General features: G+C 39.5%; 1 protein-coding gene across 1 annotated transcript in view; it reads left to right on the top strand.

Annotated features, from left to right (window-relative positions):
- The window catches only part of PAPPA2 (pappalysin 2), a 371,731-nt gene that overhangs the window by 286,191 nt on the left and 61,762 nt on the right, over positions 1-23,778 (top strand). Inside the window, exons 17-20 of the mRNA XM_072648561.1 lie at positions 1,503-1,671; positions 3,588-3,717; positions 5,514-5,623; positions 19,241-19,310. Of these exons, the coding sequence (XP_072504662.1) occupies positions 1,503-1,671; positions 3,588-3,717; positions 5,514-5,623; positions 19,241-19,310 (479 nt within the window). The remainder of the gene's footprint in view (positions 1-1,502; positions 1,672-3,587; positions 3,718-5,513; positions 5,624-19,240; positions 19,311-23,778) is intronic.

The following is a 23,778-nucleotide window of genomic DNA, read 5'->3' as shown; positions in this document are numbered from 1 at the left end:
GGGAATCAAAACTGGATTCCTGTTCAAGGCCTTGGCCAGTTCCTTACTGTGTGGCCTTGCATAAGTCACTTATTTAAATTTTCCTGTCAACAAAATGAGACCTTATACTGTTCTCACCTGAGAGGGATGTTGAGAGCATGATTAAAAGGGCAGTGTAGTGTAATGGCAGGAACCCAGGAGACCTAGTTTAATTCTTCATTCTTATACTTACTAGCCATGTGACCCTAGGCAAGATTGTGCTCTTGAGAAATTCTCTGTGCTTTAGAGAAATTAATCATCTAGGTTAGAGGTCTGTAAACTGTGGCCTAAGGACCAAATCCTATGTGGTCTAAAAATGATTTTTATATTCTTTATTCTAAACTGTAAAAACTGTTTTTAGCTCATAGAGCCATACAAAAGATAGCAAGTTGCTTGGACTGCAGGAGTTTGCCAAACCTTGATCTAGGGCAAGGGTTCTTAATCTGGGATCCATGAGCTGTAAACAAACAAGTGAATGAAAAACAAATAAACAAACAAGTAAATAAAGGAACAAATAAATAAGCACACACATATAGAAATATAAAACTATTTCAATATAATTGGTTTCCTCTATAATCCTATTGTATTTTATTTCATTTATTTAAGGAAAAATATTGTAGGAAGGTACCCATAGGCATCCCCAAACTACCACACAGGTCACTGACATAAAAAGGTTAAGAACCTCTGATTTAATGATTGAAAGAGCAATCTGCTGCATAAGTGGATCAAAAGTGCATCTGAAAGGGTTGGCCCAAGTAAAGAGAAGGTTCATGTCTTCATCAAGATTGTAATAGAGGAGGAGACATTGAAGACTGGTGTCAAGGGGCTTTGAGATATACAGAATGGGCCAAGGAGCTTAATGAATGGTCTCTCTGTTCTCAGTAAAGTATGAGGTGAGACTCTGATGGGAGGAGAAGGGGGTTAGGGAGGGGACTGAGTAATGTGGGAGGCTTGATGAGGGAAGGAGAGTTTAGAAAAAGCCTTTGTAGAGAGAGGGATGGATCATCTACTAAGAAGGAGTAAAAAAGATTGCTTGCTATGGAGTAAGGAAAAAATGAGTTCCAATATGTTCTCACGCACACAGTAGCTATATGACCCTGATCAAGTCACTTAACCTCTGTTTGCTTATTTTCTTAAGTGCTGCACTTCCATTATACCAGATTACTTCATCAATCAACAAATTCAGTGGCATTTCTTAAGCATATAGCATTATGCTGTAATTAAAAAATATTTTTAAAAGTGGTCTCTGCTTTTAATGAGCTTATATTTTCACTGGGATATCATCATTACTGTCCATCCCCATTATCTTTGGATAAGTATGGTAGGTTTTGGTTGTAATTTAGAATTGGAGGACAGTTTGAATAATGTATGATTTTGAGATTCCACATGGCCTTAGTTTGTCATCCACCTGTTAAGAAGTGGAATCTTCTCAATGAATATCCCAATGATATTGTGGTGGGGGATGTTGTTTTGTGTCTTTCCAGAGTGCTTCTGAAGATCCAATGCCTTGAGAGTGGAAAGTGGGAGCCAGGCAGCTGTGTCCCAGTGGTGTGTGAACCCCCAGCTCCTGTCTTTGAAGGCATGTATACCTGTACCAGTGGTTTCAAGCTGGGTAGCCAGTGTGTACTCAACTGCAACCTGGCCAGTCAAAGGGTAAGGAGAACCATTTGCATTTCATTTAGGGTAAGGCCATGTCCAAATAATTCTGTCCAGTTTGAAAATGTGGAGAAGTTCTCTGGAGGAACGCCAGTATGTTACACTTTTGGAATGTGCTTTTCTAAACAGGTGTGTTAACTTTTCAGAGACAAGCCAAAGCAGAGGGTTACCAAATGACTTTACTAAAAAATGTAGTTATTATAACAAGAAGAATTCTGGGCATTTTGTATCTACAGAACTTCCAATGAATGGCAATGAAAGGAATTGGGGGAGGGGTTTTCTATTTAAAGTGTTCTTATGACTTATCACGTATGACTCGGGACACAGTATATGTATGCTGTATGCATACGTTGTTCACTTGTTTCAGGTTTGTCTGACTCTTCATGACCCTATTTAGGATTTTCTCAGCAAAGATGCTGGAGTGGTTGGCCATTCCTTCTCCTGCTCATTTGGCAAAGAGGGTTAAATGATTTGCCCAGGGTCACACAACTAGTGTCTGAGGTCAGATTTGTGCTCACAAAGATTAGTCTTCCTGTCTTCTGGTCTAGTACTCTGTCTAATGTGCCACTTAGCTGCCTTGTTTGTATGTATATACATACATGTATGTATATATGCATGTGTTTTTTTCTATATAAAAGAGGTCTGAATAATCAAGTTAACAAGTAATTTTTACAACAAAGCTTACAGTGTGGTCTGACTGTTTGCCTCCCAACAGTTTGGCCCAAGGGTTCAGAAAGCAAAAACCTTAGTCTTATCACGGTTGTATGGCTGAAGCCAGTTTTATTTTAGAAACTGTTCAAGTACTAAACACTTATGTGGGAGGGGGAACTGTGTGGGCTGATTGGAAACAGAGTAATAACTGCTCCTTTTTTCCTGGCCCAGCTCCTCCCCTCCATTTTCAGTCCCTTAAGAGTGAACCCCTTAGAATAAAAATGAAGAAAACATGCCATGTTACCAGGGACCAATAAAGTTGAAATAGCCCATTCAGGCTGCCAGGTTGAGAGAATGAGTGAGGAGCCAGAGCTAGGTTGAATTCTGAAATATTGCCCCTTTCAAGGATGTGAGATCCATGTTCTCCATCCAGTTGTTGGCCGAATATGCTTTTGTGATTCCATGGGGGTAGCAGCCAGAAAGAGTGACCCAGCCAACAGTTATCGTGATAAAAAAGGAGGACATAGACTTGGCCATATCAGAGACCATGCTGTGAGACTATGCAAGCAGGGAGAGATGAAGCAACTTCAAGACGGCTGACAGAGAAATAGCAATGAGTAGACATCATGGCTTAACCCAGTGAGCCATCTTGCACATGTGTACTATTGGTCACAGGGAAAGAGATCAGGGTAGTGTAGGTGGATCAATATCAAGGAAATTGTTGGTGCTTCCCTACTCACTACTTTGTGTGTTTTGTTTTATGTGTTTTTTTAATTCATTTATCTCTGTACCTATGTTTTTCTCAGTAACGTTTAAGACCCTAAAGCCAGAAACTATTTCTTTTTGCCTTGGTACCTCCAGAGTCTAGCACGGTGCCTTGTACTTACAGGTATTTAATAATTACTTGTTGAGAAAATGAACAAATGAGAGCTGTAACTACTCTACTTGATAGGTCAGTGATGAATGAATAAGTAATGCACTTATTAAACACTATGTGGAAAAAGATGAGGGATCTTGTATTCCTATTCAAAAGAAGCATATATTTATAATTAAATTTCAGGGGTAAAAATGGGTTTGTACCTATATACCTTTCCTATAAGAAATGTAAAGAAATATCCTCATGTTTGTAAATAGTCATATGAATTAATATTTTGTCTCAGTCATTTGCCACTACTAAATAATCTGTCTGCTCTTTATTTCAGCAAATTCCTTTGTGAAGAATTCTTAATAACACAAATCTTTGGTATCTTTTTGCGTTCTAGATGCCCATAATTTGCACTAAAGAAGGGTTATGGACAGAAGAGTTTAAGTTGTGTGATAACCTTCAGGGTGAATGTCCTCCACCTCCAGAGCTGAATTTAGTGGAATACAAGTGTGAGGGATATGGAATTGGTAAGAATGAGAAGGGATGCTGAATTCTGCCTTTAAAAATAATAATAAAAGTCTTTTTTTAATCTTTTATTAAGCCTGGCTGGGCCTTGAATCAGATTTGCTGCTTTCCCCAAGGATTTGACGGAAAGGCATGTTGATTCTTAGCCGCTTCAGTAAAAATGAAATTTATGGTGAAATTGTTTTCTTTGTATTCTTCTGCACACACATAAATTTGATTGTGCTCCTTGGACATTTGCATCATGTCTGGTCATGTTACCAACCTCAAGCCACGTGGCTAAGAGTGGCTTCTGAGTAAGAATTTGTATTTCCAGGAGCAAGAGAGTAAACACAACTGATTATACCTATTAGCAATTTTCCTCCATGCTTTCTGCCATGGTTACTGGAGCGAAGAGTTCTTGGAGGGCCTATTTGATAATACAACTCCTGTGCGACTCTTCAGCTGTCTTTCTCTACAGGGGGCTGAGAGTTGGAGCCTGTGGGCAGCCTCTTATTCAAGTCATTGCAATGAAAATTCTGTTTAGCCAGGTCTGATTTATAGAGATGTAGGAAAACCAGAAGGTCTTGAGTCAGCAACATGTTGTCTGCAACTGGACCCTTTAGCAAAGGGACAAAGTCTGTGGGAAACACATTGAGACTTTACTAGTCCTAGGGACCATCTTTATAAACCACTCTTTCTTTTGGATCATTATTAGGCTCTGTGGAGGGGGCTGAATTAGTTAGTCAATTAGCATTATTAAACACCTCAAATGTACCTGTTAGTGTACGAAGTTCTGATTTACTGAAAGTATTTCATTGACCTCTGGCTTTGGGGCTCATAACTTTCAAGTCAGTCTCTTCACTTCGAAGGCAAATAGAATGTGCAGCAGAAGGGACATTGTCTAGAGGTAAATCTAGAACAGTACTAATCAGACCATGGTTCTTAGGCCACCTGGAGGACTCTCTTATACCTGCAGCTCACAGATCCTCAAAGTCTCTTAAATTATTTATTAAAATATTATACTCATTTAGTTCCAAGAGAGCATATAGTAGGTATTTTGACTTAATAGTCACTGCAAGTGTGTCTCCAGAACCACGTGAGACTGTAAACCACTGTGAGTGGAAAATGGGGCAGCCCTGAAAAAGCATGATGTATCATTGAGTAGAACTTCATTTTATTGTTTGTTTAGAATTAAGAAAATAATGGAGAAAATGCCAACAATGAAACTCAAGCAAAAACGTGTCATACTTATGTATTTTTCTAGAGTCAGTTGTTAATGTTAAGCAACACACCACTGTGGGGAAGTCAGACACCATTGAGTACCCTGGAGTTTTCTCTTTTTTGAGTTCAACTCATTTTAAGGGCCTCATTCCTTTCTTTCTTGGAGTCACCCCCTTCCACACCCTCTCTCCCCACCTCCCTACTTAAAATACACACATTTTTTTGGCTACTACCAAAAAGCTAGTCTGTGCAGCAGGAGGTTTCAGCAGTATGATATTCCAGATTTCTGGGTCCTCAATTTATTTCCGACCAGCAGAGTTCAAAGGCAGCAGCTGCTGCTAACAACAACCATAATATTAGTAGTGTCTTTGACCTCTGGGAGTTCTTGTAAGTGTGAGAATGTGGTGGCCTACAGAGTTGAAATATGTATCAAAGAAATCATTCTCTAAATTTTGACTTGGAAGTACCCTGGCAAAACTAGAAGTCATTGCTTCCAAAATAAAAAAAAAAACAACAAAAAACAGGATAGAGAAGGGAGGAAATTTTAGGTCCTAGTGTGAATGATCTGACAGTGTATTGTGAATATCTCTTCCTCTAGGTGCCATGTGTACGCCCTCCTGTATAATACCCCCTAGTGATCCAGTAATCCTGCCTGAAAACATCACTACTGACACTGTGGAACATTGGATGGAACCGACCAAGGTCCAGGTAAGGAGAGATCTCATTGCGATTTAGGTATGAACATGCTAAGTAGCAGAATTTTAAAAGAGTTCCCAGGTGAGCCTGAGAACTCTTCAGAGGATTTTGAAATGAAATAACAAGCAGTGGAAGAATTTTGCTCGAATAGATGACAGGACCTGAGTTTAAATTGCATCTCAGATACTTAGTGTCTTGATGACCCTAGAAAAACTACTTCTTCTCTCTGGGCCTCAGTTTCCTTTCATGGTTAAAATAAAGAATTGGGACTTCTTGGCATCAAAGACCCCCTTCTAGCTCTAAATCTAAGATACTGGGAATGAGAAAAGGCTGAGGGCTTTCTTAGTACAAAGGACCAAAAATGATATATAAAATGAGGGAAATACTGTTGGGCTCTTGGAGCTGTGTGACTACCCACTACCTCTCTCTAAAAAGTCTCTTTGCTTTGGACCAGGCATGTAATTCAACTATAAAACCTAGCCTCTAGTGAGAGGCTCTCTTTTCCTATGTTCTTTAACTTGCTAACCCCCAACCCAGCACACTAGGGACAAGTTATTTATAGCTTAGGATTTGGAGTCATGTCTCCCAAGGGAAAGGATAAAAAGATACTCAGTGTACTATAGGAAGCAAATATAGGATAGACATTCTAACCCATATAAGAAATGCTAAACACTTAAAGGTAAAACACACATTGAGAAAATAGATTGAAACAAGATTCAATATCATAAGTACTATTAAAATCTGTAGAAAACTGACACTTAACCATAAAGTAGTTTGCAAGACTGCTGACTAGGCATTTTACATTTCACTTTGGCTCTGCACTGTCTTCCTCAAAGAAGAGCTCCTTTTGTTGGTGGTTATCTTTTTCTTTTTTTAAAATTTTAAATTAATTATTTTATTTTTTCCCAATTACATGTAAAAACTTTTTTTTAGCATTTAAAAAAAGTTTTGATTTCCAAATTTTAGCCCTTTCTCCCTCCTTTCCCCACTTGGAGAAGACAATTTGATATAGATTATACATGTGCAATTATGAAAAACACATTTCCATCTTAGTCATGTGAAAAAAGCATGAAAACATGAAAAAAATAAAGTGAAAAATAATATGTTTTCATCTGTGTTCAGACTCCATTAATTCTTTATCTGGAGATAGTCATGGCAAATACTTCAGAATTGTTTTGGTTCTTTGTCTTGATCAGAGTAGTTAAGTCTTTCACAGTTAAGTATCATACATTATTGTTGTTATTGTGTGCATTATTCTCCTGTTCCACTCACTTCACTTTGCATTATTTCGTGTTGTCTCTCCCTGTTTTTCTGAAAGCGTCCTGCTCATCCTTTCTTACAGCATAATAGTATTCCAGCACAATGATATATAGCTTCTCCAGCCAGTCCCCAGTTCACAGGCATCCCCTCAATTTCCAGGTCATCACCACCACGAAAAGAGCTGCTATAAATATTTTTATACATGTAGGTCCATTTATTTCTTTTATTTTCAAAAATTTCTTTGGGATACAGACCTGGTAGTAGTATTGCTGTAACCTTTTACAAGAATGTGCACAGCTTTTTTAGCTTTTTGAGCATAGTTCCAAATTGCTCTCCAAAGTAGTTGGATTAGTTCACAACTCTGCCAACAGTGCCTTAGTGTTCCAATTTTCCCACATCCCCTCCAACGTTTGTTATTTTTTTCTGTCATATTAACCAGTATGATAGGTGGTATCTCAGAGATGTTTTAATTTTCATTTCTCAAGTCAATGGTCATTTAGAGCATTTTTTAATATGACTATAGATAGCTTTGATTTCTTCAGCTGGAAACTGTCTTTTATATCCTTTGACCATTTATCAATTGGTGAATTACTCATATTTTTATAAATTTGATTCTGTTCTCTATATATTTGATAAATGAGGTCTTTATCAGAGAATCTTTCTATAAAATTCTCCACCCCCCCTCCCCATTTTCTGCTTTCCTTTTAATTTTGGATATATATATATTAATTTTGGTTTTATTTGTACAAAAATAAAATTCACGTAATCAAATAACCGGACAGCAAGGTGGCATAGTCAATAGAGTGCTGGGCCTGAAATCAAAAAAACCCGTCTTTGTGAGTACAGATCTAGCCATACTCACTAGCTGTGTGACCCTTGGCAAGTCACTTAACCCTGTTTGTCTCACTTTCCTCATGTGAAAAATGAGCTGGAGAAGGAAATGGCAAACCATTGTTTTGTCTTTGCAAAGAAAACCCCAAATGGGGTCATAAAGAGTTGGAGACTACAGAAAAATGACCCAACAACAATAGAAAATCAAAATCATCCATTTTCTATCCCATAGTGCTCCCTAGCTCTTCTTTAGTCATACATTCTTCCCTTATCCACAGATCTAACAGGTTAATTATTCCATACTCCTCTAATTTGCTTATGGTATCACCCTTTCTGTCTAAATCATGTACCCATTTTGATTTTATCTTGGTGTATAGTGTGAGGTACTGGTCTATACCTAGTTTCTGCTGGTGGCCATCTACTCCCACTTCCATCAGTCTGCTTCACTCAGTGAAACTACAACATCCCAAACTCTTGAATTCACAAGGTTGCTTCCAAGCCTGGTCATATCTATCTTGAGATTATAGCTCACTGACTTACTCAGGAAAGGAAACACAATGTGGAAAAGGCAGCCAGTGGATCAGGGACAGGTTTATCTAGTAGAACCACGTAAGAATGGTTTCCATGTTGTTTATAAGCCCGCCATTGGTCTCTCAATGGAAATCTTTGAGTTTGATGATGTCCCTTAGAGGGTCAAAGGAAGAGAGAACTAAATGAAAACAAATTCTCCTTTTAACTGAAACATCCCTTCTCTCTGACCACTATCATGGGATGATTCAGGAGTAAGGGATCACTGAGTCATCTGTTCCTCTAGATTAGTGGCAATGAGTGTATCATCCCATTATTTTAAGGTACCAAACCATTTCAGCCCTGTGACTCCACATGGCCAGAAGCAGCTAGAAAGTTTTTCATCCCTGATATGCCCTAGTGTTGGGCCAACACATGTGGTTGGAAGGATCAAGGAAGGGAAACTATAACCCTTATTAGATGTATAAAAAGCAGGAATAGGAAAACTAAATGAGGATGCTTACTATGAAAGGAGAGAAAGTAAAGAAGAGAAGGAAAAAAGGAAACATAATAGGGAGAAATAGACAAAGAAGGGATTATAGAAGAAGAAAGAAAGAAGTTTAAAAAGTACAACTGAGAAAGAAGAGACAATGAGACACAACAGAGAGGAAAGGACAGGTTTTAGGAAATAGAGTAAAAAGTTATCAATCTTAAATTGGCTTAGTCTGTGGGCAGCTAGGTGGTTCAGTGGATAGAGTGCCAGGTCTAGAGTCAGGAAGACCTGAGTTCAAATCCAGCCTCAGACACTTATTAACTGTGATCCTGAGCAAGTCACTTAACCCTGTTTGCCTTAGTTTACTCATCTGTAAAATGAGCTGGAGAAGGAAATGGCAAACCGCTCCAGTGTCTTTGCCAAGAAAACCCCAGAGGGAGTCAAGAAGAGTTGGACATGACTGAAACAAGAGAATAACCACAACTCCTGCCTAGATTGAGAGCAGTAAGGTGAGTCAGACCTCAGAGGAAGGGCAGGGTGTGAGTTGCCTTGTTAGGTTATGTTGACAAAGGAAGTGCTGGGTAAGCTATTTCCACTGAGTCATTAAAAGGTTTTAATCCCTGGAGTTGAGCCATGTTTCATTTATTAAAAAAAGAAAGGAAAACAAATCAGAGACTAGCTTCACTCTATCTACCTACAGACATTAATCACCCAAGACTTCCTTCAGGGATTTATGTCAGAACAGAAAGAAACCTAAGCACTTGCATCTGCCATCCATGTTGATGAATGATACAACCCTCACTTTAGAAATCAGGGAGGAAAACAAACAGACACACCTTTTAGTTCCCTCCCTCTCCTTTCCCCACAGCCTTTCTTACTAACAATTGTTTCTAATGCCATCGTGAGAGATAAATCTGTATGGGTACTCTCTTTATTGGATTCACTGGATTAGATTGCTGGTAGGCCAGGATCCAGAAATCTTAATGGGCATACCTTAATGAGGTCTGAGAATAATTGGGCATTCTATTATATCTGCTATATAAGTGAAACATTTCTTATGCATTTTAAATTGTAATGAGTATTTTCTTGAAGACGGGACTATCAATTACCTAAGAAATAAAATTGTTGCATTATTAAGTCACTTCTCTATGTTTGCCAATTCTGTCCCTACTCCCACCCTATCTCAGAACTCCCCACATACACATTTATAAGAGCTAGAATTATCCCTTGCTTCTTTTCTACTGGTAAAGTAAACTATAGCATGTAAGCATTCTGCTTCCCACAGTATAGCCTAAAAGGCCTGGAAAAACTGTGTATTAGCATTGCTACATTACTTTTCCGTATTGAAAGGAAGTAATTAATAAAAGATAAAAAAAACCCTAAAGTGTAAGTCAGAGAAAATTTTAGGAGATGGAATTTACAGTGACCTTCGATCATTTTCTACCTCATTTGTTCACTTAACCCATATTTATTGATTGCCTAAGTACAAGTTCAGTATTTTAAAATCAATAATTAATTCGAATATTTTGTTGATACTACAGATGAATTACTTCACTTTCTCCAGTCTACTCCCAGGCTTCTAATAGTTCTTTTGACTGTCTTTGAGACATACATGATTCTTTAGGTATCTACCCCATAAGGAAGTTATATTAAACAAAAATATTTAATAATGTTTACTTAGTCTTTTCTTTTTCTTTTCTGTACTATTACTGTCATCATCAACATCCCTAGCATTTTAGGGGACACATGTATTGGGACTTGAACAAATGAACTTCTTAAATACACCCTGATAAGTATTCACCTTTATGTGCTTCTAGTAGCTTCTAATCTTGCAGAAGGCTTTTGGTACAAGTTAATTATCCTTTAATTAAAAAGGCCAGGTCTTAAGTATTTTGTGAGTGAGGAAAGAGAAAACTTTGAATTTGAACTTAAAATTCACTTACTGTTTCTTTTCTCTTGGAATTTTCTGAAATGAACCATGGTATCACCCTTAGTTTCCATTTAAGAGAAAGTCATTATTATAGACATGGGTTAAAGTCACACAACTGATACAATTTGGTCCTAACATCACCTAAAGGCTACTGTAATCTTCTTTGGTCAATTCCCTAAGTACCAGATCAATTCATCTCTATTGCTCCAATTGAGTCTTGGGTCCCCTTTGGGGTTTTCAGTTTCCACTTGGAGAGGTGAAACATTTTAGACAAACAATTTATTTGCAGGTTGTGGGCTGTGGGTTCTCCCAGACTCAGACTACCCTTAGCTAGTACGCAGGCATACCTCAAGTCCAAGTGTAAATCTTTTTAATTAGTAGTACCTATAAGGAACAAGTCCTCTCCCCAGAGTGCTAGTCCTTCTGCACATCTGCCTTTGGTGTTCACCTGCCATCCATCTCAGGAAGCTATAGCATATGCAGTGACCCCTGCGCCAATAAAATTGTCTCCGCAGATAGGCTAAACCAGGTTGGAGATAACCAATCGGCTTCATGCTCATCCTTTGTGAATTAGGGGATGTCTACCCCAACTGTGTGAAGACTTTCCCCTGATGATATAGGCAGATAAGGACTGTTCATTCCAGTGTCCATGAGGGCAGCTGAAACAGGCTGTGTGGAACACTTAGAGCTTGGTCAGACATCGAAGATGCCAAGGTCCTCCACTGCATTCCAGGCCATTGCCAACTGTCCTGACTTTTGTCCCTGGATTTTGATGACTCTGGAAGGGAAAGTGAGGCTGACGACTTTGTTCATCTCTGCCTCACTTAACTCCAGTTCATCTGCAAGACGTCCCTTGTGATGTCATTGGTCCTCTTTGAAAAATGAATGATGAACATTAACAGTAATAACAATCTGTAAAGAGACTTCTTTAAAAATTTCTGGGGGGAGGTAGTGATTTTTTCACCTTGCCTTTGTAGACAAATTGGCATTTTGTGCCAGCCAAATAGTGAAGAGAGTGGCATCATGTTAGTACCCTCAAAGGCTCCTGGTATCATAGAGCACAGTACCATATCTACAAACAACTAAACATTAAACAGACAAATATTTGTTCCCCTACCGCTGACTAGGTCAAGAAAGCATACTACTATATTTTAGACTTTTAAAGACCCAATTTTGTTTAAATATTAGTAGTCTGCATTTTTAACAGCGTGTTGCCAAGAAGTGGTTCATTTGGAGACTGCTTTAATGGAAAGATAAGAATGACATTTAATTAAAACAAAGTAAGAGTTCCCATGTAAGCGATTGAGCCTGACATACTTGAAAAGTATATTCTCCTTAGTACTTAAGTCTGGTCCAATCCTCTTTCCCAGCTTTTTAGTGTAATTGCCACCTAAGCATGTGCCTTTGACTCCATTTCTTCTCCTTCTGTCCCTTCCTTTCTCTTTCCCTTGACAATTGCATTTATTCCCATGTCTTTATCACCTTTATACAGTTGATTACAAAATATGTATCTCTAGTCAGTCCCACCATCTCTTCTGAGCTCTGTATCCACAGTGCTTGAAGAAATTACTGTAAAAAGAGAAATTCACTGACTCCAGAGTCAGGTGGCACGGGTTCAGATTCTGCCACTGGCACTTAATGCCTGTGTGATCTTGGGCAAGTCATTTAACCCCCATGGACCTTAATTTCCTTAATTGGAAAATAGGATTGAATTGGAGTTGGATTAGAAGGCCTCAAAGTCCTTTTCAGCTCTAGTTGTCTAGAGTTCTATGACTCCCCTTTGCTAATAGCACATATCCATGTGGATGTTATGCTGTCATTTCCAATTCAATATGTCCCCACTTAGCTTATTATATTTCCCCCTAAATCTGTTCCTATTTATGACTTGACTATTTCTGACTATGGTACCATTATCCATCAGTTTGCCATGTTAGTAGTAACCCTGGTATTTATTATCTTTGATTCTTCCTTCAACTTCAAATATGTAGTCAACTACCAAGTCCTGGTGATTCCACCACAGAAATGCCTCTTTCTGCTCTATTCCAGCAACTACCACTTGGGTATAGGTTTTCTTTGCTGTCTGCCAGGGTTGTTGCCGTATCCTAACAGGTTTTTTAAATTTCGTCTCAACTCTCACTAATCCATTCGCAATACTACTGCCTGAATAATCTTTCTGTTATAGAACACTTCTGTTCAAAATTCTTCAGTATCTCCCTATTGCCTATCAATTAACAGTCATACTCCTTAACTTGGAATTCAAGGATTCCCACAGCTACCTTATCTTTGGATTGTTCTTATATACTAGCTTTTTTAAATACTATACTTTAGCTAAACTGTGTTACTCTTCTCTCTGCAGATTCCCTGCCCTGACTTAGCTTGGCTGAATTGTCTTTCACTTCTCTATATATAAAATGTTGTATTCTCTTCCTTCCTTCCTTCCTTCTTTCTTTCCTTCCCTCCTTCCTTCTTTCCTGCCTCCTTTTTGTTCCTTCCCTTTTTTCCTTCTCTGCATCCCTGATTCCTTCCTTTTTACCTTTTCTCCCTCCCTCCCTCCCTCCCTTCCTTCCTTCCTTCCTTCCTTCCTTCCTTCCTTCCTTCCTTCCTTCCTTCTTTCCTTCCTTCCTTCCTTCCATATGTATCTCCTCCATCCAGAGAGTCTCTGTTATTCCAAAAATATTCCAAAAAAAGAAGATAAAAAACTCAAAAAATTCAAGTGTCTGAAATCATATGTGTGTGACAACACATACAACTTCACCACCTAAAATCTCTTCACCTCTTTAAAGAAAGGAACAAGGTACATTTTCTCATTTCTCCTCTGAAGTGGTTTGGTCATTATAATTATATTACAGTCAATTTCATTTTATTATTCTTTTCATTTACATTGTTGTAGTCATATATATAATTTCATTTTCTATTCGATTGTATTTAATTTCATATAGATCTATTGTCTTACTTAATTCTTCATAGTCATCATTTCTTATGGTGCAGTAATATTCAATTATGTTTATATGCCACAATCATGTAATTATTTCTCATTCAATGGACATTGACTTTGATGGAATTTCTTTCCTTCCTTTTAAATAAGTTCCATCCTCTTAAGTCCAGTTCATATGTCCCCTTCTCCACACAAACCTCTTACATGTACCACCTCTTATATTCTGCAATTTTTCAATGGGACTCTCCTAGTTTGGACCATCATCATCTCTCATGTGGATGACTACAACCAGCTCTTATTTCATTTCCCTTCTTCCAGTGTCTTCTACTCTCTGTTTTTTCCTCTACATTGATATCAAATTCATATGCCTACTATAGAGACCTGACCATGTCACTTCCTTAATTAAAAAAAATATTTTTAATGACTCCCTGTCACCTGCAGGATAAACTGTAAGTGCTTCACCTTGTCATCTAAGGCCATCTGTAACATGGCTCCCACTACCTTTTAAACTTATTTTATGTTATTTCCCTTTATGCACCCTCTATGTCAATGAAACTGGCAAGCTATTTTACAGACACACACACACACACACACACACACACACACACACATCATTCTTTCTTCCAACTCCATGGCTTTGTACAATTCTACCTTGAACAACTCCAGGCAATTGATCTATCTGTAAGATAGTCTCTCCTTCCCTACCCCTCTTAGAATTTCTAATTTCCTTTGAAACCCACTATCTATTGGAGGCCATTCCCCTAACATGCCTGCCCTCCCCTTATCCTATTGTTGGCGCTGTCTCCTTGATATTGCTTTGTATTAAAAATACATATAATTATTTAGTTTTCCCATATATAATAGTAGCCAATGATAATGGCTGGCATTTACATAGTGTTTTAAGGTTTGCCAAGCACATTACATCTCATTTTATTCTTGTGACAATCCTGAGGAGGAGTTGGGAGGTGCTATTGTTATCCCCATTTTACAGATGAGGAAACTGAGGCAGACTTTAGTCTCCTAAGCTCTGTGCCTCAGTTTCCCCATCTGTAAAATAAAAGAGGTTGAATTCAGTGACCTGTTTTCCAGTTCTAAATCTGTGAGCTTAGATTGTAATGGTATTTTCTGCCTTGTCTCAAATCTTAGGGCCTGGAGCCAAGATAAGCTTATAGCCATGGATAGTAATGTTGTTGCTGTTGAATCGTTTCAGTTGTGTCTGACTCTTCACAACCCCATTTGAGTTTTCTTGCCAAAGACACTGTAGTGGTTAGCCATTTTCTTCTCCAACTCATTTTATAGGTAAGGAAACGGAGGTAAACAAGGTTAAGTGATTTACCCAGGGTGACATAACTAATAAATATCTGCAGTCATACTTTACCTCAGGTTTTCCTGCCTCCAGATCAAGCACTCTATCCACTACACCTCCTAGCGCCCCCTGGATAGCAATAGATTCATCTAAAAAATTACTGTGCATGCCTCATCAAGTAGCAAATTCCCCATCACTGGAAAAGGAAGAAAATGCATATCTCTCTAGCAAGAATCTTGTAGAGAAGGTTCCTATGTTTGGAGAACTGCTGGATTTGACCATCTCCAAAGTAACAGCCAACTCAGAGATTCTGATTCTAGGAGTGGTATATAAGTAACGCATGCTGAGCTCTAGGGTTCTTCCTGCTTAGTCAAGATTTTAAAATCCAGAAATGTGTATATGGTCAGAGAGGTCATCTACATAGCAAAGTTCACGAAGGCAGAGACTTTCATTTTTGACTTTGTATCCAACATATAACTTATGTGTCAGTACCTGACATGTAGTAGGTGCTTAATAGATGCTTATTAATTGATTGACTAGATGATTGCATGTTCTGGAACCCCAACTCCATTTATCCAAAGGTGGTCAGACTGATAAAAATTAGCAATATCTACTGAGGTCAAATTTTGATGTTTTAATTTTTGGGGCAGAGGGTGCTGTTGTTTTTCTCCAAAGATCTTCTCGAGGTACTTAATGGAAATCTTAGGCTTCTGTGACACATGATTTGTAAATTGCTGACTTAAATCACCTTTTTGTTATTCACTGAAATAACTTAAGTATAGATATGATAATAGTAATCATACAACAATAGCACAGAATTAGCAGATAATTACTTTCCGTGTTTTTCTTTACCATGGGCACATGGGTACATGGGCAGTCCTTGATAAATGCTTATTGGGTGATAGAGTTTGGGTATTAAAAAGAGTCATAGGACATGGTTCTGCCAACATCCTACCTATGTTATCCCAGACAAGTCAATACGCTTCTCAGGGTTCCAGTTCCCTCATTTACAGAAAGGGGATGGGACTAGATCACTTCTAAGGCCAGTTCTGTGGTGTTATGTAAATGAATTTACTTTACGCATGTAGGGAAATTAGTTGAAACCCCAGAAATGTAGTAGAAACAGTAAGGCATTATATTTAGTATAGTGGTCAGATCTCAGTGTCTTATGACTAATTGGATCTCTGGGGAAGTTTGCACAATCTAGCACATGCTACAGTTTAACAAGGATGTACAATTGTAGGTGTTCAGGGAGGATTAGAACCTCTGGTGTGAAGGCTTGCTGAGTCCATTTCAGGGCTGCTTATCTACTTTTGGTGTCTACCTTCACCCAACTCTCACCTGTCTCTCCAAGAAGCTTTAGCATGCCCAGCGTCCATGCCCTTGTAAAACCTCTCAGCAGATGGACTAAACCAGGTTGAGGGTAGCCGACAGGCCTCAAACCCATCATTGGTACGTTGGGGGGGGTTGCCTATGCCAAGCATGTGAAGACTTTCCCCTGGTGGAATGAGTGGATGAGAACGATTTGTTCCACAAAGGTGGCTGAGGCAGACACTGTGGAGTACTTAGAGCTTGGTCAGACATCAAAGATGCCAATGTCATCCACTGCATCCTAAGACACTACAAGTCAGCTGACCACTTTGTGGAATTCTGCCTCATTTAAATCTAATTCATGTGGAAGTCCACGACATCACTTTCGATGTCATTAGTCCTTTTTGAAAAGGAGCGACAAACAACAACAATTGTAGGAACATCCTTCATCCTGCAAACAGGAGAAGGAGATATGAATGAAAAAACTGGTGGTTTGGAGATAGTGTACCCTTGATATGAATGAATTCATGAATCGAGCATTTATTAAGCATGTACTGTATGCTAAGCACTGGACATCCACATGGAAGACTAAGACAGTCCCTGATGTCAAGGAGCTCACATTCTAACAGAGAAGACAACACATATGGGTAGGTGTGACTGCAAATAAAATGAAAAGTCCAGTGGTCCTTAGGGCGCAGCATCAGAGCAGATGGCCGTGCCTCTTCTTTAATGTCATCTCCAATAATAAATTCTTATCAGTTTCCTATGTTGAACCTTTTCACATTGGCCTGAGGCTCTGCTATTCCAAATACACTTGGGTTCAGGTTCCTGCAGTATTTCTCAGTATCTGAGGAGAGATGGTGGTCAGGATGGTAGTGGTAGTGTAACCTGCTTGGAACATGCTGCCTCCTTTCTTTTCTTCAGGGTCCCTTGTTGCTTCAGCTATGATGGCTTGCCTGCCTTGTGAGTTGAAATTGATTGTCAGTTTGTGTGGATGGCTGGCCCCTTGTCCACAAGAGTTGCCTTGATGGAAGGGGGTCTGAGGGTGCAGTCACCCTGAAGGTTCCTGAACTTATCTGTTATTAGCAGCTGACCTGCAGCTATTGCTTATGATAATGAGGGAGATGGGCCCCAGCTTAACAGTGATTTCTGCCCTCAATGATGGCTATGGTTCAGAACTAGAAACAGGTCTGTTGGCCTTACTCTTCCCACAGCTCTTGAACCCACAATCTTCGGCTGTCTCTGTCAGCATCTGAGGGGAGATGGTAGACAAGTTGCTAGTGGTGATTTGATTCCCCAGCACATACTGGCTCCTGTCTTTTTCTCAGAATGCCTTGAGTCTTCACCTATGAGTACTGTTAAGATAGAGCATCCCCTTTCTTTCATTCCTTCATCTAGCTATTTATTGAATGCTTACTAGATAGAAAGTAGAGTGTTAAGACTGTGTGGGAGGAGGAATATAGTGATTAATGAGAGCCAATCCTGATCCATAAGGTATTTATAGTCTTGTAGGAGAGACTAGACATGTATGCAAACAAATAATTATAATAATTATTAGAACTTAGACTATTTAGGGAAGAATGCCCATCTGAATTATGGAATATTTTAAAATATATGAATGGTCATTGTTATTTAACAATAGCAAATTACTAGCTATTGCCAAGTAAGACTCTTGATAGACCTCCTTTAATAATTATTCATGTATCACTTGTGGGCATTGATGGTTTATATATAAATGAGTGATTCTAAAAGTGGTTTAAAGCAGGCCAGGGTACTTTACTTTATTAAGTTGACACAACTCCTTTTGTCATTCTTTTTCTCTTCACAATGCAAAGTTGCCTTTAGCCATATTTTTGCTTTTATCACAATTCTAAATTAGATAAGTTTAAATGGTTGGAATTTTATTGTGAGGATTGAGGCATTTCATGGGGGGGGGGTGCATTCTAGGATATGTCTAATAGTAATGTCCCCACCCCTTAAATTAAATAAGTCTAGTAGTCCAGTTTTAAATGGTTATAATCCTGATCACTAACCTGACTGAACTGCCTCTCTGTATTCTGATTTTGGCACATTCTAAAGTACATTGCTTCAACTTTAAGAGGTATAAATATTTTTTTAAAGGAAGAGCTCTCACCTTACCAGACTGTTCCTTTCTTCCTTGTATTAGAGATTGAAATATTGTTGCCTGGGGAAGGGAGGAATTGTAGAGAAGGCAGCCAGATGGGGAGAGAGCTTTTATTCCTGTTTTGGATCAGACTGTTTTCTCTGCAGTGAGTTCCCTGGAACTTTAGAGTCCAGCAATATTGAAAAGTACTTAGATATGTCAGCAGTGAGTTTTCATTCCACTTAGGGCAAACACAATCATGTGGGCATCCAGCAGTGATGTTTTGAAATCTGGGAGTACTGGGTGTGGGCAGGAGTGAACTGCTCCCTCCTTAAGCTTTCCTTTGGTGTCATGTTGATCCCCAGCTGCTTGAAAGGGCTACATTTATGAGGTGCTTAAACAATGAGTGTTCCCCCTTTTATGGCCTATGGAAGGGAAAGATTTATAACTTTGACAAGAGCACAAGGAGAGCTCAATGGACTTCTATTCCTTATTTAGTCATTTACATCATGGGGATCAGTGGTCCTGGGAGCCATGTTTACCCAGAACCTGATTACTTCCTATAAGGCCATATGATGAGACTAAAAGATTTCAGAAATTGTTCTGACCCCTTTAGTACAATGTAGGATCATTGATTTATTGCTGGGAGTTTTTAGGTCATCTATCATGTTACTCAGGCCCAGAGAGCAGTGACTTGCCTAAAGTCACATTAAAAGTAAAGAGCCAAGTCAAGATCCCAGTCCAATTCCTTGGACTGCAAATCCGGAGACTTTTTTTTATTCTTCCTAGCAAGTGTTTGTCTTCCAATAGGAAGATGTCCTGGGAGATTAGCAGTGGTAGGTTGAACTCACAGGGACCTATGAGTCTCATATAGTGTCCCTAAAGCAGGAAAGCTATGTTAATTTCTCTTTCCCTTGAACTAATACTTTGTTTTCCTCCCTTTCCTTCTCAGAATATAGTGTGTACTGGGAGATTGAGATGGCATCCGGATCCCAGCCTGGTTCACTGTATCCAATCATGTGCTCCTCTCCTAGGTCCTGACCTAAAGTAAGGGTATTTGTCCATTAGGAGATCCTTTCATTCCCTTCTTTCTTACAATCTGAACCTTTTGAAACCTGCATAAATTAGGTAATGGGTCCTCTGAAGCTGAAATTTCTTTGAGTGAAATCTCTAGAATTTGAATTTGATGAAGGGCTTTAGGAGTCCCTAAAGGCATCTGCCGCAGTGTTTTTGCTTATAGACGTACTCAAGTCTTGACCCAGTGAAAGAATAGTTATAGTTAATAACAACTAACATTTACATAGCGCTTTAAGCTTAGTAAACACTTTATATACATGATCTCATTTCAACAAGAACTTTTCCATAAGCATTTTTTTAAAATCTGAAAATAGGCTTGATGATTTGGAGGCTCAAGCTGGAATCATACAGAAGATCAGATGACAGATGATTTAGAGCTGGAAAAGAATTTAGAAGCCATTGAGCCTAATCTCCCTATTTCATAGACAAAGAACAAGGGTCAAAGAGTGATATGCTCAAGGTCATTACAGGTAATGACTTCTCACTTCAAAGTCTGTATTATGACCCACTGTGGTTTTAAGACATATTCAGTTGAAGCCCATGTTCTCTAGTTGACTTTCTAGGTCAGGAGGGTCAATAGAGAGTCAATACTTTAGGCAATTAGAGTAGATACAAGAAAAAATATAGGCATAGTAGCTCTGAGGGAACAAAAGAGGATGAGGCTTCAGAAGGAGCCTCTCTCAGAAGGGGGTGATAAAAGAGAATTGACATGTGAGGGAAGTGGGGAGGAGTTCTACTCTACTTGAAAGCTTTCCACTCTGGAACTGGACAGTGATAAATACTGCCTTATTCCATCCTCAACCACAACAGGTTTGTCTTCCAAAGCTCTCACTGGGAATAATTAAGCTACTTAGCAGTAACACTTGGGTAATCCTGGCTCATCCTTGCTCAGTGGAGCCTGAGCAGTTGGACTGCCATGTCTTCCAGCACCCCCACTCTCAGATCCCCCCAGTGCCAAATACACACACATCCCCCTATTCATTTGTATTTCTCTTTCACTCCATCCAATTTCTCGATGAAATTGTGATGCACATGAAGCCAAAGAGAGAGGGTGAGGTTAAGGGGTGGGAGGATAGAAAGTAATGGGGGGAAGATGAAAAGGGAGGGGTAAAGGAAGAAACCAAGTTTTTAAGCATTCTGAGAGGAGTAAATGAGGAATACAAGATAGTTAGCATGGAGGGTGCTTTGTTTTGTGATGAAGGCCAACAAAACAGCTCATCTGATGCCATCATTAGGAAAACAGATGGCAGTGAGGTGGGGAGGAGGGAATGAAAGAATGAATCATCTCCAGGGCAGGGGGTAGAGAGGGAAGGGAGGAGAAAGGCTTTGGGGGTAGGGGACCAAGGGGGGGGGGGAGATAAACAGTTTGTGAGCTGGGAAGAGATCAAAGAGAGACTGAGCATTCCCTTCTGTTACTCCTTCTGCATTAGGATAGAAGGAGGGAAGCCAGATGATGGAGTTAAGATTTGAGTATGGGGCTTTTGCTTTTTGCCAGACTGTAAGACTACGAGGCTCTTTTTATTGTAGTTGCTCTCTCCTCCCCCTTCCTTCCTCGGACCCCTCAGTACCCATAAGATCCGGCAGCCAAAGACACTAAGGTCACACTGTCCCTCTGCTGAAATGAATTCAGAAGGCTTAGCAGAGCAGAGTTTCCCACCTGCCCTATGGAACTGCTGACATTACACTTATGGTTGAGAATTGACCATTCCCCTACCCCATTACTCAGGCAGACAAGAAGCTTCTTGGCCAGTGCATCCCTAACCGCAGCTCCTCCCTGCCTGGGAACTAGTCCAGCCAGTTTTCTTGACAGTAAGATTATTCTAAAATGTTGTCTGGGGCCCTCTGGGTAGGGCAGGTTTTGAAGGACCAGATATTGGCTCCTGACTCCAAAGCTGGAAGGAGAGGTACACATAGAGGGAAGGGAGGAGGAAGGAGAGGGAATTAGGGCACATGGGGATCAAAAAGAAAATGGAAAGAGAAGGAAATGTAGATATAAGGGACAAGAAACAAAGACCCTGACAAGAGTGGGGTGAAAGAGAAGGAGAAGTGGGAAAAGGAAGAATGAAACATTTGGAAGAAATTTTTTTTTCTTTTCAATCAAAAGTAATCTAAAAAATACTAAGAAGGACTGAATAATATCAAAGTCAGACTGAAGGAAAACAGATACAGAGGCAAGCAAGGTGAAGGGAAGAAAGTGCAGGAGGAAGCCAAGACAAAATGTTGTGCAGGAGGCCCTAGTTAGACATTTTTTTGCGTACTGCCTTCTATGATGACTTTCCTTTCCTTTCCTTTCCTTTCCTTTCCTTTCCTTTCCTTTCCTTTTCCTTTCCTTTCCTTTCCTTTCCTTTCCTTTCCTTTCCTTTTCCTTTCCTTCCTCTTTCCTTTCCTTTCCTCCTTTTATTTCTTTTTTCCCTTTCTTCCTCTTTCTTTTCTTTCCTTGTAAATATTGGATGTAAATTCTTCCTTTTATTCTCTTTTTTCCTTCCTCCCTTCTTTCCTTCTCTCCCTCTCTCCTTCCCCTTCTTCCCTTCCTCATTCCTTCTCTCCACCCTTCTTGCACCCTCCCTTTTCTTTCTCTCTTCCTTCCTTCCTTCCTCTCTTCTTTCCTTCCTTCCTTTCCTCTTCTTCTTGTAAATATTGGATGTAAATTGAAAGCTGGTCCCTTTGAAACAGTTATTTCAACCTTGCAGTAGCAGGAAATATTATCTTTTGTTATTTTTCAGCATGGCCCCTGCATTCCAAACCAGTCAGTCACCTTATTGCCCTCAACCACTTCTTACTTAATGTCAGTCCTGTACTTTGGCTCAGGTCATTTCCTTTCCACCTGGAATGTCTTCCCCTGTCCAGTCTGCCAACCCATACCCAAGACCTCCTTCAGGAGCCAATTCAGAACTCACTTCTTCCAGAAAACATTCTGTGACTGACTCTCTCTCCTTGTGAGATAGAGGGAGAAGCCCTGAATTTTGGAGTCAGGTGAGCTGGGCTTTGAACCCTAACTCTACTATAGTGCAGGTGTAACCACTTCTCTGGTCTCAGTTTCCTGATCTATAAAGTGAAGGGGCAGGACTACATTTACCCCAAGGGCCCCTTCTGACTCTAAATTGGTAGTCCTTTAAGATCCCCATGCCTTCATCTCTATGCCTTGGCCCTGATAGTCCTTGATGCCTGGAATGCTTTCTCCCCCTCACCTCTGCCTTGTGAAACCTCTGCCCTGACTTCTTTCAAAGCAGGAAAACTCCCAGTAAACTCATTCCCTTGAGTTGTCTCCTCTGAGATTCCTTTTACTCTGCATGCAGCTTGTAGGAAGCTATTTATTCACATGCTGTCTCCCCCATTAATATATAAACTCCTTGAAGTCAGAGGTTGTATTTTTCTTTTTTTTGCCTTTCTTAGTATCCCCCAGTGCTTGACATAGTACCCTTGCACAGAATAGGCCCTTCAATAAATGCTTGTTGATTGGTTGATTTTTATACAGGATGTTCAATATGTAATAGCAGTCTCATTTATGTTATCTTTTGTAATTGTTCACTAGTTCACAGGATGATAGGATGAGAGCTAGAAATGGACCTTGGAGGGGGATACAATTCAACTCCCTGAGAAGTATATGTGTTCATCTTCCACACTTTACTATAGACTCCTTGAGGGCAGGGATCATGTCATCTGCATCTCTCATTTGTACTCAAAGCTTCTTAAAAATGGTGGATATAGAATAGATATTCAATTAATTCAACAGGGAGCTAGAATCTAAGGTAAGTCTGAAGAAATGACTCTTTCTCCTGTCCTTCTCCCCTCTCCCCAAAGGTCAGCTTCACTCACCTTACTTTAACTTTGGTCTGTGGAAAAATAAAATGATAGTCATGGAGGAAGAGGATTCTTCCTCTTATAAAATAAATAAAATGATAGTCGAGGAGGAGAAGGAGAAGAAGAAGAAGGAAGAGCAGGGGGAGGAGGAGAAAGAGGAGAAACAAAGGTTGTTTCTATAATGTCATGGAGACATGCATAGCTCACAAACCATTGGTAGAAAGAAACGGTAAATTATCTGCAAAAATTTGGGTTCATTTCCACCTAGAACCAGAACTCAAGGTAGGCAAGTTAAATAGCCACCTAGGACACACTGGTCAGAGGTCACATTTATAGAACACTTAGAGAGGTAGCTGGATAGAGAGATAGAGAACATTTATTTAATACTTTCTTTGTGCCAGGCACTAGAGAGATACAAATATAAGCAAAAAAGAAAAACGGGGAGCTTATTTTCTAATGGAGGAAGAATATACATAAAATGGAGCTGAACAGCCAAAGGGACTCACTGGAGGAGGGTAAGATGTCAAAGTACAGAGAATTCCAGGAAAGGAATGATCATTTGTGGTCTGGGCACCTCCTCCAATAGAAGTTCTGGGAAGCAACTCACTAAAG

Source organism: Notamacropus eugenii, chromosome 2 (assembly GCF_028372415.1).
Source record: "Notamacropus eugenii isolate mMacEug1 chromosome 2, mMacEug1.pri_v2, whole genome shotgun sequence".
In the NCBI taxonomy this organism is placed as follows: domain Eukaryota; kingdom Metazoa; phylum Chordata; class Mammalia; order Diprotodontia; family Macropodidae; genus Notamacropus; species Notamacropus eugenii.
This window is presented reverse-complemented; position numbering and strand designations above follow the sequence as displayed.